Source organism: Octodon degus, unplaced genomic scaffold (genome assembly GCF_000260255.1).
Source record: "Octodon degus isolate 3935 unplaced genomic scaffold, OctDeg1.0 scaffold00065, whole genome shotgun sequence".
NCBI classification, from domain to species: Eukaryota; Metazoa; Chordata; class Mammalia; order Rodentia; family Octodontidae; genus Octodon; species Octodon degus.
The window spans coordinates 1066792-1081025 of NW_004524641.1; the positions used below are offsets into that span (position 1 = coordinate 1066792).

The 14234-nt window shown below is 40.5% G+C and overlaps 1 protein-coding gene across 2 annotated transcripts in view; it reads left to right on the forward strand.

Moving 5' to 3' along the window:
- Positions 1-14234, forward strand: part of Ccdc141 (coiled-coil domain containing 141) — a 236979-nt gene that overhangs the window by 90008 nt on the left and 132737 nt on the right. For both annotated transcript variants that reach the window (XM_004634708.2, XM_023719134.1), the window contains exon 5: positions 1214-1467. In XM_004634708.2, the coding sequence (XP_004634765.1) occupies positions 1214-1467 (254 nt within the window). The remainder of the gene's footprint in view (positions 1-1213; positions 1468-14234) is intronic.

Sequence of the window (14234 nt, forward strand, 5' to 3'; positions counted from 1 at the left end):
TTTCTCCCGCAGGCATTAGAGTTGAACCCTTTGTGTCTCTCTGGCAAGATGTTCTGCTCCTGAATCAGCTGGGTGGGTCTTGCCTCTAGCCTTTTTACAGAGAGTTCTGCTCAAGGGTTCCATGCTGGGCCTGCAGCCTGGGTCAAATGAGGATCCGTGGCCCTGGGTCGTCTCACTCACTCGCTGGGCCTGCGCTCTGGGTCTGTTCAGGATCCTGCGGTCCTCAGTCATCTCACTCACTCGCCAGGCCCACGCTCTGGGTCTGTTCAGGTTCCCGTGGCCCCCACTCCCTGCAGCAACCAATGTTGAATGAATTCCTGTTACTTCACTTAGTGAAATCTTGTGTTGTTTCTAATGTTTTCTTTTCTATTACTGTTTTGTATTTTTCTTTCTTTTTAAATTTTTTTTGGTATGTTTTGTGCAAGGTCTCACTACATAGTGATCACTCTTAGTGATCCTCCTGTTTTCAGCCTCCACAGTGCTGGGGTTACAAGCATGCACTACCATGTCCATACTCAGTCACTGGGTCAGTGCATCCAGAGGCAGGGCCAGCACTGCGTGTGGTGCTGGAGATTGAACCCTGGCCGCTGTGCTTGCCTAAGCAGGCCCTTAGTCCGCTGAGCTATCTCCAGCTCTTCTATTTTGTATTATTTAAAAATGATAATGAAAAAAAAAAAAACTCCCCCTCCTTCAAAAATGTTTATCCCAGTGTTGTTGCCACTTTCTGAAGCAGTTCTAGAAGTCTTCTCTCTTATCTTTAGTGTGGCTCCCTGGATGTCCTGAATCAATTCAAAATATTTGTTTTCTTGTTCATGTTGACTTTCAGAAAGAGTGTAGGATGGCATGGTGCCAGTCCTGGGGAATAAGGCAGATGAGGACACTCTGTGATGCATTTACTGTCCTGCATTTCCCTTGGAGGTGGCTGGCAGTGGCATTCACCACATTTTTTTTTTTTTTATTGTATCTCATGAAGACTCACAAATACTCCAGGACTGTTTGCAAAGGGGCAAAAACAGTGGGGTAATTGTCTGAGAAACCAAGGAGAGTATTTTGTTGGGGATGAATAGCAACGTGTCTTTTACTTAAAGAACCTTAAATGTATATGCCATATTTTGATCACCCCTTGAGTAAATTATATTCTTATATATATTAGATTATATAAAGGATCTAAATATTAAGGCTTGCTCATCTCATTGTTCTTGTTTCCTTCCAGAACTCCTAGAACGATCTCTAGCCCTTTTAAACAAGAGCCAACAACTCACTGACTTCATAGAAAAATTCAAGTGTGATGGATCTTATGTGAATTCAGAACTGACTCAGGGAGCTCAGAGCAGTTGCCTGAAGATTGACAGCATCCTTGAGCTTCTGCAAGACAGGAGAAGGCAGCTGGACAAGCACCTGCAGCAACAGCGGCAAGAATTGGGCCAGGTTCTACACATGTGTCTGTGGGACCAACAAGAAGATCAGGTAACCCAAGGGGCCTGGGAGGGTGTCTTAGCCCCGCAAACTGGTCAGCTGTGCCCTGAGCCATGTGGGGCAAGATCTCCTTCAGCCTGGCCAGATCCTCTAATCTTTGGTCCAAAAGTCTTTCTTCAATCACTATGTTGTTTTCCCAAGTAACTACAAAAACAAAATCATATATTTTTATTTCTTTTCATTATAATATTGATTTTATGAATGGGAGGATACCTATGAAAGGTTTTAAAAATAGCTGTGTTTTAGTTTTGGACTTTATCTTACACTTTCTTACAGGTCTCTACTTTCAGGCCCAATTGTTTGCAATTCTGAAACGTGATTCGTTGATGTTTGAAAAGTGGGAGGCAAGAGGGTGCTGAATTGTGCTAGGCTGCTGCTAATTTCCTTTTAAAGTTCAGTAAGGTTGAAGTACAGGCAATGTTCTTAGAAGAGTGATTTGGGACCAGGAAGAAATATGACGTTGGCTGATGGCTGGATGCTCAGGTCAGAGGGATTTAGGGGTTGATGAGTGTGAGCCCTCAATTAGAACTCATTGAGGGATGAGTACTCAGCTCTGATAAGCTATGGATATGCCTGCCAGGTGTTCCTTCACCTGCCAGGTGTTCCTTCACCTGCCAGGTGCTCCTTCACCTGCCAGGTGCTCCTTCCCCTCATCCAAGAATTTGATGGTCCAAGTGGACAGAATTGTCTTTGCAAACCCTCCATCTCACGTAGGTGATACATTTATTACAACCTTTCCATTGCCCCAATCCCATGGTCAAGTCTGAACAGATTACATGAGAGGGATCTTTAGACAGAAGTGAGCTGGAGAGAGGTATTTTGGTCTGGATGCATAGGAAAGAGATCTTGCATGGTTCATATTTCTCTGGTACAAACTGGAGAGACAGATACATACAACGAGAAGCCAATATGGGGTGAAGTGAAGCTTTTACTTATTTCAAGACATCAAAAATGAGGTCTTAAATGATTAACACTTCAGCTAATAAAAATTATCTGTGCTGTGCCAGGACTCATTATAAACGCTGGAGGTACAGCAGGAACAAGGCAAAGTCTCTTTCTTCTATGTGTTTTCTGTGTTTCTCAACCTTGGCATTGCTGACACTTGCTGCTAGGCAACTGCTGTGTGTGGGAGGCTGCCCTGCGCCCTCTCAGGTGTTGGACAGCATGCTTGGCCTTTACCGACCAGCTGCTAACAGAACATCCCTCAGGGATGGCACCAAAATGTCTCTAGACATTGCCTGAAGTCCCCAGAGAAGGAAAGTTAACTTCAAATGAGGATTGCTACTATAATGTGATGACAAAGTTATAAAATAAACAAATGAACAGTGATAAGTGCTATGAAAAATCAAATAAGACAATGATTCTTGACATGTGCTGCTCTCAGATAAGCTGCTCCCAGGAGTTGGCATGGAGCGGAGATCCAACAGCAGACACCTCCAGTCATGTGTTCACCTGCTTGCATTACATTGCCTCCAAGGGGGCAGACACTTCCTAAGCTACCTCTGCTCTCTCCACCTTTGCCTTGACTACAGAAGCTCCTCTCCTGCATCTGGGGGGCTTTACCCACCAGCTCTTCTTTACAGTCTGGTTCCTATGCCCGCCCTCCTGTAATGCTCACTACTCGAAGTACTATCATCCAACAGAATCAATTACAGATATTATGATAGAACAAGGGGAATTAGTGCCCAGGATGAGACTCAATATCAAATTGTTGCTCTGAAAACTCCTTGTGAAGTTCTTTGTCCTTCACATAAGTAGGTCTGATATAGCTTACTCTTTTCTGTCACTTTCTGTCCCTCCTTTCCCTCTAATTCTGACCTGTCATTATGTTCCCCGAGCTTCTCTCCTCTTATAGAAATTTCCTTGTCTCTTAGTTGTTGAGTTCACAAGCCCAACTCTCTGCCTCTGATGTTTCCATGAATACACTAAAACCCTGTTTTGTGTGTATCATACAGAGATTACTTCTTTTAATCCTCAACCTCATTAATTCAGATTAACACAGAGACCTTTTCTGTCTAAAAGCTCATTCAAGAAGCTTCCCAAACACGAAAACATTTACCAAGAAAGAGAAAGAATGTACAGTCAGTTTTACTTATTTTTAAGATAGCAGTTTTGGCCCCCTGCCCCAGGACTGTGGCATAACCATCCACTTGAATTCTCTGTAGTTGAAAAAAGAGAAAAACATGCAGGAGATTAAAGATGTAAACATGTGTAGTGGATTTCTAATAGGTGGTCAACTTATTACACCCAGCTGAATTAAACTAGCATGGTGCTGGGTGCAGGAGGCCCACCTGAGGATTGTTGCCAGCAGCATAAAGGCAGAACAGGAGCAGCTGTCAGGTACGCTGTTAGGGATGCTGTTCGGAGAAGCTGTTGGAGGCTTGTGGGTCGTTCTGCTGGACGACCTTGTCATGCTGGCTTTCCCGATGAACTTTGGAGGAACTCTGGTCCTCATCTTGAGTATCTCTTCCTGGCTCTGGAGGGGAAGATGGTGCACTGCTCAGCCTCATGGAAAAGCTTGTCTCGTTGGCTTTCTTGGTGAGAAATCATCTTTCCCCATTGCTGGAGGAGCTCGGGACTTCACTGCTGCTGAGAATAGCTGTGGTACTTTTGTGGGAGCTCTGATGCTTATCTTGAGTGTTGCTTCCTGTCTCCAGTTCAGATCCCTCCGTCTGATAGCACAGATCCTTCATCCCACTAGCATAGACTTTCTAGCTTCCACCACTGACCTTTGGGCCTTTCTAGCACAGATCCATTTAGTGGACCTGCATAAGACATTGTTGTGGGCCCTAGGCCTCAGCTGGACTTGTGGGAGGCATTGTTATAAGCTCCAGGTTTTCAGCTGGACTCATACAGTGTATTAGGATCTAGGCCTTCAGCTAGAGTCTTTAATGTTTATGTGTGTGGACAAACTTCCTGTACTTTTTGTATATGATTCTTGGATTCATTACAAAATACTATTATAAAATGTGTCTTGCATATATTGTTCCCCTTGCAAAAACCCCAAACCACAACAACACGTAACCTACTTACATATTTAAGGGAAATCTAAATATCTTGCCAAGCCTGGAAACCTGAACAAGTTTGTTAATAACTAAAGCAAACTACTGAAGACACTTTCTGTGTTGATGGGTTCTCTAATTTAAAAAGACTCACTTTTCTTCTTTTTGTAATAGCAGAATACTCTTCAAAAATTGACTCTAGCTTTTAAAAGGTGAAAGATTTACACAGTTGAACAGAAACCAGGGTATGACTTTGTCTTTTAGAACAATTTAAATGAAATAACAAGGTCAGCCATAGACTGCAATACCTATATTGGTTTCTTTGCAGTCCCTCCACCTTTCTAACCCTTGCAACTTCTCTCTCAGCCATCCCAGAGCCTCTCTCCAGGGCTTAGCATTGTTGATATTATACATTTAGACTCCTTTCTTAATGTTCCTCGAACTACAACCAATTATAACAGTAAGAATTAATGCCATTTTTAGTATGAGCTATTGATACATAAAATAGTAATTTCCTTCCTTATACTACCTAAGCCTTTTAGACAGCCTGTTACATTTTCACAGCAGCATTACTGAAGTAATTAATAGTAACTATGATCTTTTTGTGCTTTTATGAGCACAGATCCTGGGGCCAGGCTATTGGCTGCATTTAAATCTTGCCTCTACCACTTAGAAATTGAGTAACTGGGCAATCATTAAAATGTTCCGAGGCTCAGTTCTCTCTAACATTGTACATTACAGTAGCACCTACAGGACCTGAGTGCAAGTGCTTAGGATGGTACTTGATACATGGTAACTGCTAGGTCAGCATTGTTCATCTTACCTGAAAAGGACAGTGAAGACCCAATGTATTCTGTACTCTCCCATTCCTACTACCTCCGCCCTGTGCTCCAAGAAATCTTAAATTGAAGGCCAGTTTCATTATTTGAGCTCATAGGGTATGGTCAAATAAAAGTCACTTTTATAATACCAGCTACCCTAGCCCAATAGGCGCTTGATTAATAACCAACAACAAACAACAAAACATGTAATGTTTTTCCTGCTTGTGAGTTCATGATGATTATTTGTTAGAAAGGTGGAGGTTGCTGTCCGTGCTGATGATCACTACTAGCATTTGGCATATGGTCACTTTTTAGGACCTGATGCAAGGGTGGGTCTGAACACACATTTATTATACAAGTGTACATACATTTATTAAAGAACAAACAAATTAACAAAAATAAATGGACCCACCTCTAATATCATATTGCAACCTGGCTTGAACTGATCAATTCATCCACATATTCTTGTGCCAAATTAGAATAACTAATTTTAATGGCAATATACTCTTCTGTTATTTGAGTAGAGTATAACCCAATTTAAATAATTTCCTATTAATAAGGAAGTAGAGGTTCTCCAGTTTCTCAGTGTTATAAATAGTAATGAATATGTACAGTGTTGGTAATTATGTGAACAAGAAAGTATTTTTAAATGTATATGTAAGCAAAATCTGCTTCCCTGAGTTTTTAAGTTTCTTTGCATGGTCTACTTTATGCTTCTGTGGCTGATGCGCTTGTGGTGAGTAGCTCCAGGGACAGACGTGAGTCTGTGAGTACTTTGTGTTCTACGGCCTGGTGTCCCCAGGTGTTCTACCTAAAAAGCTTTGAATATCTGGAACTGTACTTCATTGGAAGACAAAAACTTGTTTTCTGCTCTGCACCTGTTTTAAGGGAGCAAAGGTGCCATCAGACCTTATGGTAATAAAACATCTGTCAATCATTTTAACTACTTAAAAAAAGTGAAAACAAAGAGGGGAGTTAGAACAAAGATTACTGATGAATAATAATGTGGATGTCTGAACATCTGATGCGTCCAATCTCATAAGGGCTATTTGAATAGTATCTTTAGAGCTCTCAGTTTGAGAGTGCTTATGGCCTACTGCTTTTGGAAAGGACAGCTAATTTTGTTTTTTGGAAAGGAAATTAAATGACCAGCATCATAGCAATTTAAGACTTATATCAATTGCAGAACAAATTAAATAAAAGCCACAGATCTTTCTATTTTAATTGGCATGTGATAGTCTGGTACACATAATCACAGGATGTTCTTTCTTTATCATCATTTTTCAGATGTAAAAATATGCACTTGTTTTGCATTGAATGAGGAGCGGCTGCCCTTTTTAGCTCTAGCAGCATCTTATTTTGCAGATAATCTGCTTTGTTAATGAAAATCAGGAGCAGCTTGGAATACTTTGTGCATAATTAATTATCTTGGCAAGAAGATTTATGAATGTAATTTTTCTCAATTGCTTCAATCAGACATAAGCGAGAGAAACAAATATTTAAAACTAAGTTATTCATGCCTTCTTTGTACAAGAGAGGGCCAAGGACATCTAGGAGAATTAACAGTAAATCTTCCTATCACAAAGATCACATAAACATGGAAGATACGCATCTTTGGGGATGGGAGAAGAATAATGGAATTTGCATTTGGAAAATTTTGTGGTTGATAGTTCAAGTACAACATGCATCATAATTGTGCAGCGTATTCTCTTTCAATAGGCAATTAAAATGTTATCCCACATAAGCACAATTAAAATGATGACCAACATTGCAGCCTCAGAGCACTAGTTCTGTGCCTACGAAACCGTGTGTGTGTGTGTAATTACACATCTATGTGTGGAAATGTATGCTTGGGTACATGTGGAGTTCTCTAACTGGACTTAGAGCTTGAGTTGCTGACCATCTTAAATTAGTATGAGATAACAAATGAAGTCACATGAAGATTTTTTTTTTTTTTAATCCTTTGTGGCTTTCAAGCATTGTCTGATTTAAAATCAAAATAAGGGTTGCATTATCTTGGTGATACAAAAATCCAACAGTTTGATCCAGTAATAGACATAAATAATTGTCCAGCCATTTGTGTAATGAAGTCTATCACAGAATGTTTATCTTAGCACGCAGGCTAGCTCTAGAGTTCTTTCTGTGGCCTGCCACCAGGAAACAGAGAGCATCTTAATGTAGCTTGAATGCAGTACACAGCTGTGTGACTTTGAGTGCACGGTCATCCACACTGCTTTCAGTGGTGCTGCAGATCAAAGGTAGCGATGAGGGACCCCCTCTGGATTGTCAGTGGCACAAAATCCTGGCATGTTATCCAGATCCCATGCCATTCTCTAAGCTTCGGGGTATCCTAAATGTTCCACAGGGCTCTAATGTATGGAATAAACCCCGCTTCATGGTTCAGTATCCAGCCTAGTTTTCTAAAAATCTTTCTCTGCAAGACAGTAAAAATCACTTTTATCCTCACTAAATTTCTTCACTGTTTTGCTATTTCTTCAGCTCATTTATACTCACTGTGGCAGAGTACATTTTCATTAAATTTAACTTGTCATATCTGTAGTTTTTCTTTTCTATGGTTTTAGTTGCTCACAGTAAACTGTGACCAAAAACTTTAAATAGAAAAATTCCAGAAAAATTTGTAAGTTCTGCGTAACTTTTATTGCAGTTTATTATTATTTTATTATTTTTATTTATTACTTATTTATTTTTCTGTATTTAGTACAATGTCTACAGGGTCTCACTATACAGATCTGACTCATAGTGATTCTCCTGTTTTCAGCCTACCAAGCACTGGGATTACAGGTGTGTGCCACCACTCTCAGTCTCAATCACTATCTCAGTGCACCCCTGGGGTGGGGCTGGCATGGCATGCCGGGGATCAAATCCCTGCACTATATTATTATTATAGCTCTATTTTTTTTCTGATGTCCCGGTCAAAGGCAGGGACTTGAAAGTACTAGACAAGCACTCTACTGTGGAGCTATACTCCTACCCTCAGTGATATTTTTCTATTAGTTATTGTGGTTAATCTCTCTAGATACCTAATTTATAAACTTCAATATAGATATAGGTAGAACAAAAACATATAGAGTTTGATGCTGCCTGGGGTTTGAAGCATCCACTAGGGTCTTGGAAAATGTCCCCTGTGCCTAAGGGGTGATGCTGTACTTTCATTTAAATTGGAAGCTTAGCATTTTAACTACCTAAACCTATGAATAAGTTGGTGAGGGGGATTTAGGACACATACTGTGACTGAATTCTTTCTCAGAAGTGATGTGTGTTCCCTTAGGAAGGCTCAGCATCGCTGCCAATCTTGACACCGGTTGTGTGACAAAATTAGCCGCTGCAACCTGAGCCATCTGTCAAGCCCTGGGCTGTGTGTGGATCTCCTTCCACTCCCTGAACTCTTTTACCAGGGATTGAACCTAGGCCCTTGCACTTGCCAGGGAAGCACTTATTCTACTGAGCCATCTCCCGAGCCCCCCCCCCCCAGCCCACCGCCTTTTTCCCCTGAACTCTTTCTCTGTCATGTTGGTGCTGGAGGCAGTTGCTTTTCCTTTTCTCACCAGCGCCGCCACCACCCTGAGAGCCAGGGAGAGGGTCTTGTTCTCTCCTTTCTCGCTTTTACAGCCCTAAGGATGAAGCAAAAGGCCAAATTAATTTTGGTATATTTTATACGTAGACTCATAAGCAAACAAAATAGATGGCCTGCTCTAAAACAGATGCCAACATCCTTAGTTTCTGCCTCTCGTTTCTTCTAACAGTCAAGGGTTTAAGGCAAAGCTTGAGTATCAAATTCATTGAACTGCATGATTCAGGAACTGGGGTGGTGATGTAAAAGCATCACACTGGCTCCATGGCTACTGCCTAGCGCCCTGTCTGTCTTTAATTCAGATACACAGTGAATACAGCTGAGTAGATTTCCGGGTCACTTTTCAAATTCTAAGTTACATTGCAAAAGCCATCCCTCGGATATCTTTGGCTAGATAGCAAAAAGAAAAGCAGAAGACAGACAGATGAGATAGAGCAAAGTTCTGTTTCCTCTCTTAAAAAATAGGCGGGGGAGCCTCAAAGACTTCCTTTTACTGCTGATGGAATTCCCCTCAGTGAGTTCAATGTAATGCTAAGAGTAAAATTTAGATCCAGAGATTTTTCTTTGGACTCAACTGCTTTCTGCCATTTAAAAAAATAATCTTTCTTTATTTGGTGCAGGGTCTTGCTATGCAGCTTAGACTCATAGTGATCCTCCTGTGCCCAACCTCCCCAGCGATGGAGTTTTAGGCATGAACCACCACATTCAGTTTTCAGTGGCCAGCATGGCATGTGGTTCCAGAGATCAAACCCAGGTCCTTGTGCTTGCCAGGCAAGTGCTTAAACTGCCAAGCTATCTCCCCAGCCCTACTTTTTGCCATTAAGTAGTTGGAATTTAAGGAGCCTATCTAAACACAAGTAAGAATTGAAGGCAGTGTTGGGAAAGGAAGATGTTAATGATATTTTTCTTGAAATACAGGGTGTAAGAAAGAGATTATATTAATACAAGTTATATAATATTAATATACAAATTATATTAATACAATCAATACACATATTAATATATGTTTAACTACATAAAATTATAATTCTAGACAGGGAGAAAGATCGTCTGTGAACACATGTAGAGTGACAAATTTTGCTTCATGAAAATGTATTTTAGTTTTCCTACTACCCATCAGTAGAGAATCCTGGGATTTTATAGTTTAGGGAGATAGTGATACTTTCTAGTTGACTCCAGTAATTCAAGGAGGGCTCCCAAATTCTTCAAAAGAAAATAATGAACACTATCCTTCTCTAATCTCTGAGATGAAGTCCAAATAATAATAGGCATATTATTAGATGAGCATTAAAATATATGAAGGAACAGAAACTTTATCTACATTTTTAGCAGTGTTAAAAAAAAAAAAAAAACAATATGACAACCAATTTAGTTCTGCAGCTTTTAGTCACATTTATTTGTGAGTCCAGAATCAGCCAGCAGTTGAGACAAAAGATGGTGAAGATGTCCACAGGGATGGGTTGTATTTACACTGGAGGAGAAGTGACACAAGTGAGACCCAGAGTGCTAGAGGGGCTGCAGCTCATGCCTGCTCTATTTGGACATAGTGTCAACAGCTGGCCCCTGGTGAGTGACTGAGACTCAGCCTCTTGTAAGAGTGGGCTGCCATCTGTTTGCACATCAGGTTAGGCTACAACCTGCCAGATATGGAGGAGCCTTTAGGTCACACATAACTGCGTGGAGGCAGCCCTAGGCCAAACAGTACAGCTGAGCAGCAATAATTCTTCTTATTCCCCTGTTCCCAGTCCTCAGGTACAAATCTCAGCACCATGGTTTTTGTACACCTTCTATTATATATTTTCACCTAATGGAGGCAGCAAATATTGGAAGTCTAGTGATTGCCTGGTTAAATACAGAGCACAGTTGACTGGATTGCCTCATATGAAATATAAAGAACTAGTTGTTCTATAAAAAATGGGAAGGAAAATCTAAACTTTATGGTTGCTGATTTTCTTTTTCTATAATACTAACATCCCTTCAAAATCAAAGTAGACAATGGGACCTGTCTACTTTCAATACACAGAGTTGAAAACATTTTAGTAGATGTGTATAATGTTGGTATCTGGAAGAAAGACTGTCAAAAAGTCTCTAGTTAAAAAAAAGAAGTAACTGATGCCTATTCTCTCCTTTATCAGTTTTTATTTTTTATTCTTTTGGTCTGTAACAGTGATTGGTTATTTGGCAAGAAGTATTCTGCATGTGGAAATGAAATGATGGTAATTGGAAGAGATTATCATCTTCCCTTAAGCCCTTCCATTCAGGTAGGGCTTGAATAGCTTATTGCTAGCTTGCCTTCTCCAGGATAGTTTTAAATAATGATCAAAAACTAAGATCCCATCTTAGATTGAAGGACAAATTACAGAGAAAAGCAGCAGCAGCGGTTCCTGGCAGTCCGATGAGGGGCTTCAGGCTGCAGCACTTCACCCTCCTGTCAGCCAAGCTGTATATCTGTGACCCTCGAAGAGCATTTTCTGTCGCTTGTGTTCCCCATGTTTTAGTCCTGTCATGGGCATGGATTCTGGGGGAACTGGCCTGCGCAGCCTGTGCTTGCTGTCCCTGCTTCCCTAGCGGCTCCCTCTGATGATTCTAATCTGTCTTCCATTGTCTTCTCTAGTGCGGCGTTTCTGTGCTGTCCTGTGATTACACTTGAGACCCATATCCATAGTAGAATTAGGTTTCATAACTGGAGTCTTGCATTGGGTTTTTATGATTATTCATAAACACAGAAAAGTAGGAACCGCTTCTTCAGAATTTTTTGTTTTTGTAGATGGATATGATAAGAAAGGAAAATAAATATACTGGATTGGAAGGTATGAATTCTAACTGTGGCATTACTGCCCCTTGTTCTGGTACTTTTTTCTTGTTAGTTTTGCGAGTTTAGGCAAGTTAACCTGTCTGTGTGTCAGTTTCTTCATTTGTTGAAAAGGCAAAAGACGCCATCGTAGGAAGGGTGGAAGAGCGGATGAGGTAGCACTGTAATCGTCCAGAGTTGAGCCTGCAGCCCTCCGTGAAGGTCAGGTCGACATCTCTTCATTCTTATCTTCCAGCCCGAACAGGGGTAGAATGGCCAACAAGTGAAAACTATTTCCTTCTTGCCCAAGGGTAGTACCTTCCACAGCGTTCCCTCCTGCATTCCCACTCAGCCTGGCGCACCATTGCTTACCTCTCCTGCGTCTTCGGTTCCTGTGTGAACAAAAGGTTAGTGTCAAATCTAACCAGATAAAGGGAGGAAAGCAGGAAGAAGAGGAATCCTGTGGTCCCATCTGCTCTTCCTGACTCTCTCTTCCTGGGCTTGGGCAGTGCACTCAGCCGGCCGACCGACGGCTTTGAAAGGGTCATTAGTCCCTCCCTCTCTGCCCCACTCAGTACCCATAAGTGCTTACAAACCGGCACCGCTTTCCACTACTCTCGTGGCTCTGCTATTTTATGTTGCACTTAATTAAAACTAAGTTCTTAAATTTACATTTAATGTGAAAAAGTACTCTGACATCCTTGAGTAACAAAACCATTCAATAAAAATATAATGCAACCCACATATGTGATTTCACGTATTCTGGTAGTCATTAAAAAGTAAAAATCTCCTTAAAAGTGAAAAAGTAATAATAGATTTTATTGAACCAAACATATCCAAGATATTATTTCTACTAGCAATGAATGCTACTGGTTTTCATGGAATATTTTCATTGTTTTATAAAAAGGCCATAGAAGCTAATATATATTTTAGACCTACAGCATATTTCAGCTTGGGTTCCAAGCCCTTCATGGCCACGTGTAATTATTAGTTACTATATTGGGAAGTACTTGTCTACTCCACTTGGCAGAATTTTTCCAGCATTCTTCTTAAACTCTTGGGGCAGCTGTTATCATTTTTTTTTTTTTTTACTGAATATCTGTGATTCTCCTCTTCATCTTTGCTGTCTTCCTTTTTCTTTATTTCTTATCACTTTCTGATAGATGCTTGACTCATAAAAAGGTCTGTCCCACTTCTACTCCAGAGTATTTCTCTCATCTCAGAGGATCTAGAAGCCACATAAAACCAATAGGATGATGAGAAACACATTGCATGGATCAAGAAAAAGATGGGGGCTGAGACAAGAAAGGAAAAATGTGTTCATCTCCCCCATCATCTGCCAACATCCAGGACCAGTTTTCCAGAGTATACTTTGGATGCTTTTTGTTCTTCCGTTTCCCTTCCTCATTAGCACTGACTCATATTTTTAATATCGTACAGGGTCCATATTATACGGAAATATCCCGAGGCATCATTTACCACACTAATCACTCAGGCTTTTGGACAGCAGCTGATATAATTTAAAAGTTTATAAAAAGTACCCTTGGAATATCTCTGCAGCTGTCTGCAGTAACTACTTGCGGGAGGCAGTGACTGATTTACTGAGTACCAGGGTATTGCAGGTGACATGCTCTTGATTATTTAGCACATCTTGTTTTAGCTCCAAATGAAGTTTGAGAGCCTTTTTCATGGGCATCCTGCAGCATATATGGTGAACATAATCAATGAGGTTGCCGGAGTGTGTGAATGCCTTGGATGAGATGGAGTATCCTCACCATGATTGACGTCCAAATTTTGTGCCAACTTGTTTTATATTTCTCTCTAGGATTCAGCTGGCAGTGAAACTGTCTAAATATAGAGAGTTGACCTGCTTTAATAAGAAATGTGGAGAGACTATACCGAATATCACCTCAGTTCTTTATCGCCATTCCGTTTAGGAAATAGTGTTGCCTTGTGGGAAGAGTATCCTGTGGGATTGAAATAGCGTTGGCCCAATCTAGGAGATGACGTCAGTTGATGCCATTTAAAAATCAGAACAACTCCTTGTAGGCTTTCGTCGCTGCTGGAATGTGTTACATGACAAGGTTTTGACTCACAAAATTTAATGGGATGATCTGAGGGCTCAGGCTCTCACCTGCTTTGGGAGATTAGAGCACACCTGTTACACCCATGTTTTACCCACTCAACTCTCTATTAAGTGCCCCTATTAAAGCACTGTTGAGATCACTAGATCCTTTCCCTTTAGGAATAAGTAAACCTTGCTCCTAATGCTTAACGAAGTAAATTATCTCTGAAATTTAGCTATATCCACGTTACACATTGAGGAAAATCTGAAATCATTCTTTTTTATATGAACTTATAACTTTTGTAAGAAATCATTTTGTTTTATAAAAACATTAATAAAGAATAAATTTTATAGCTTTTAGTAAAATACTCTCTGTGTGTTTGAATATGTTTATATCATCTAGTTCTAACTGGGGCATTAGAAAATCAGACTGATTTCATAATTACAATGTTTTAAATAGGGACTACTACTAGAGTATATATATATA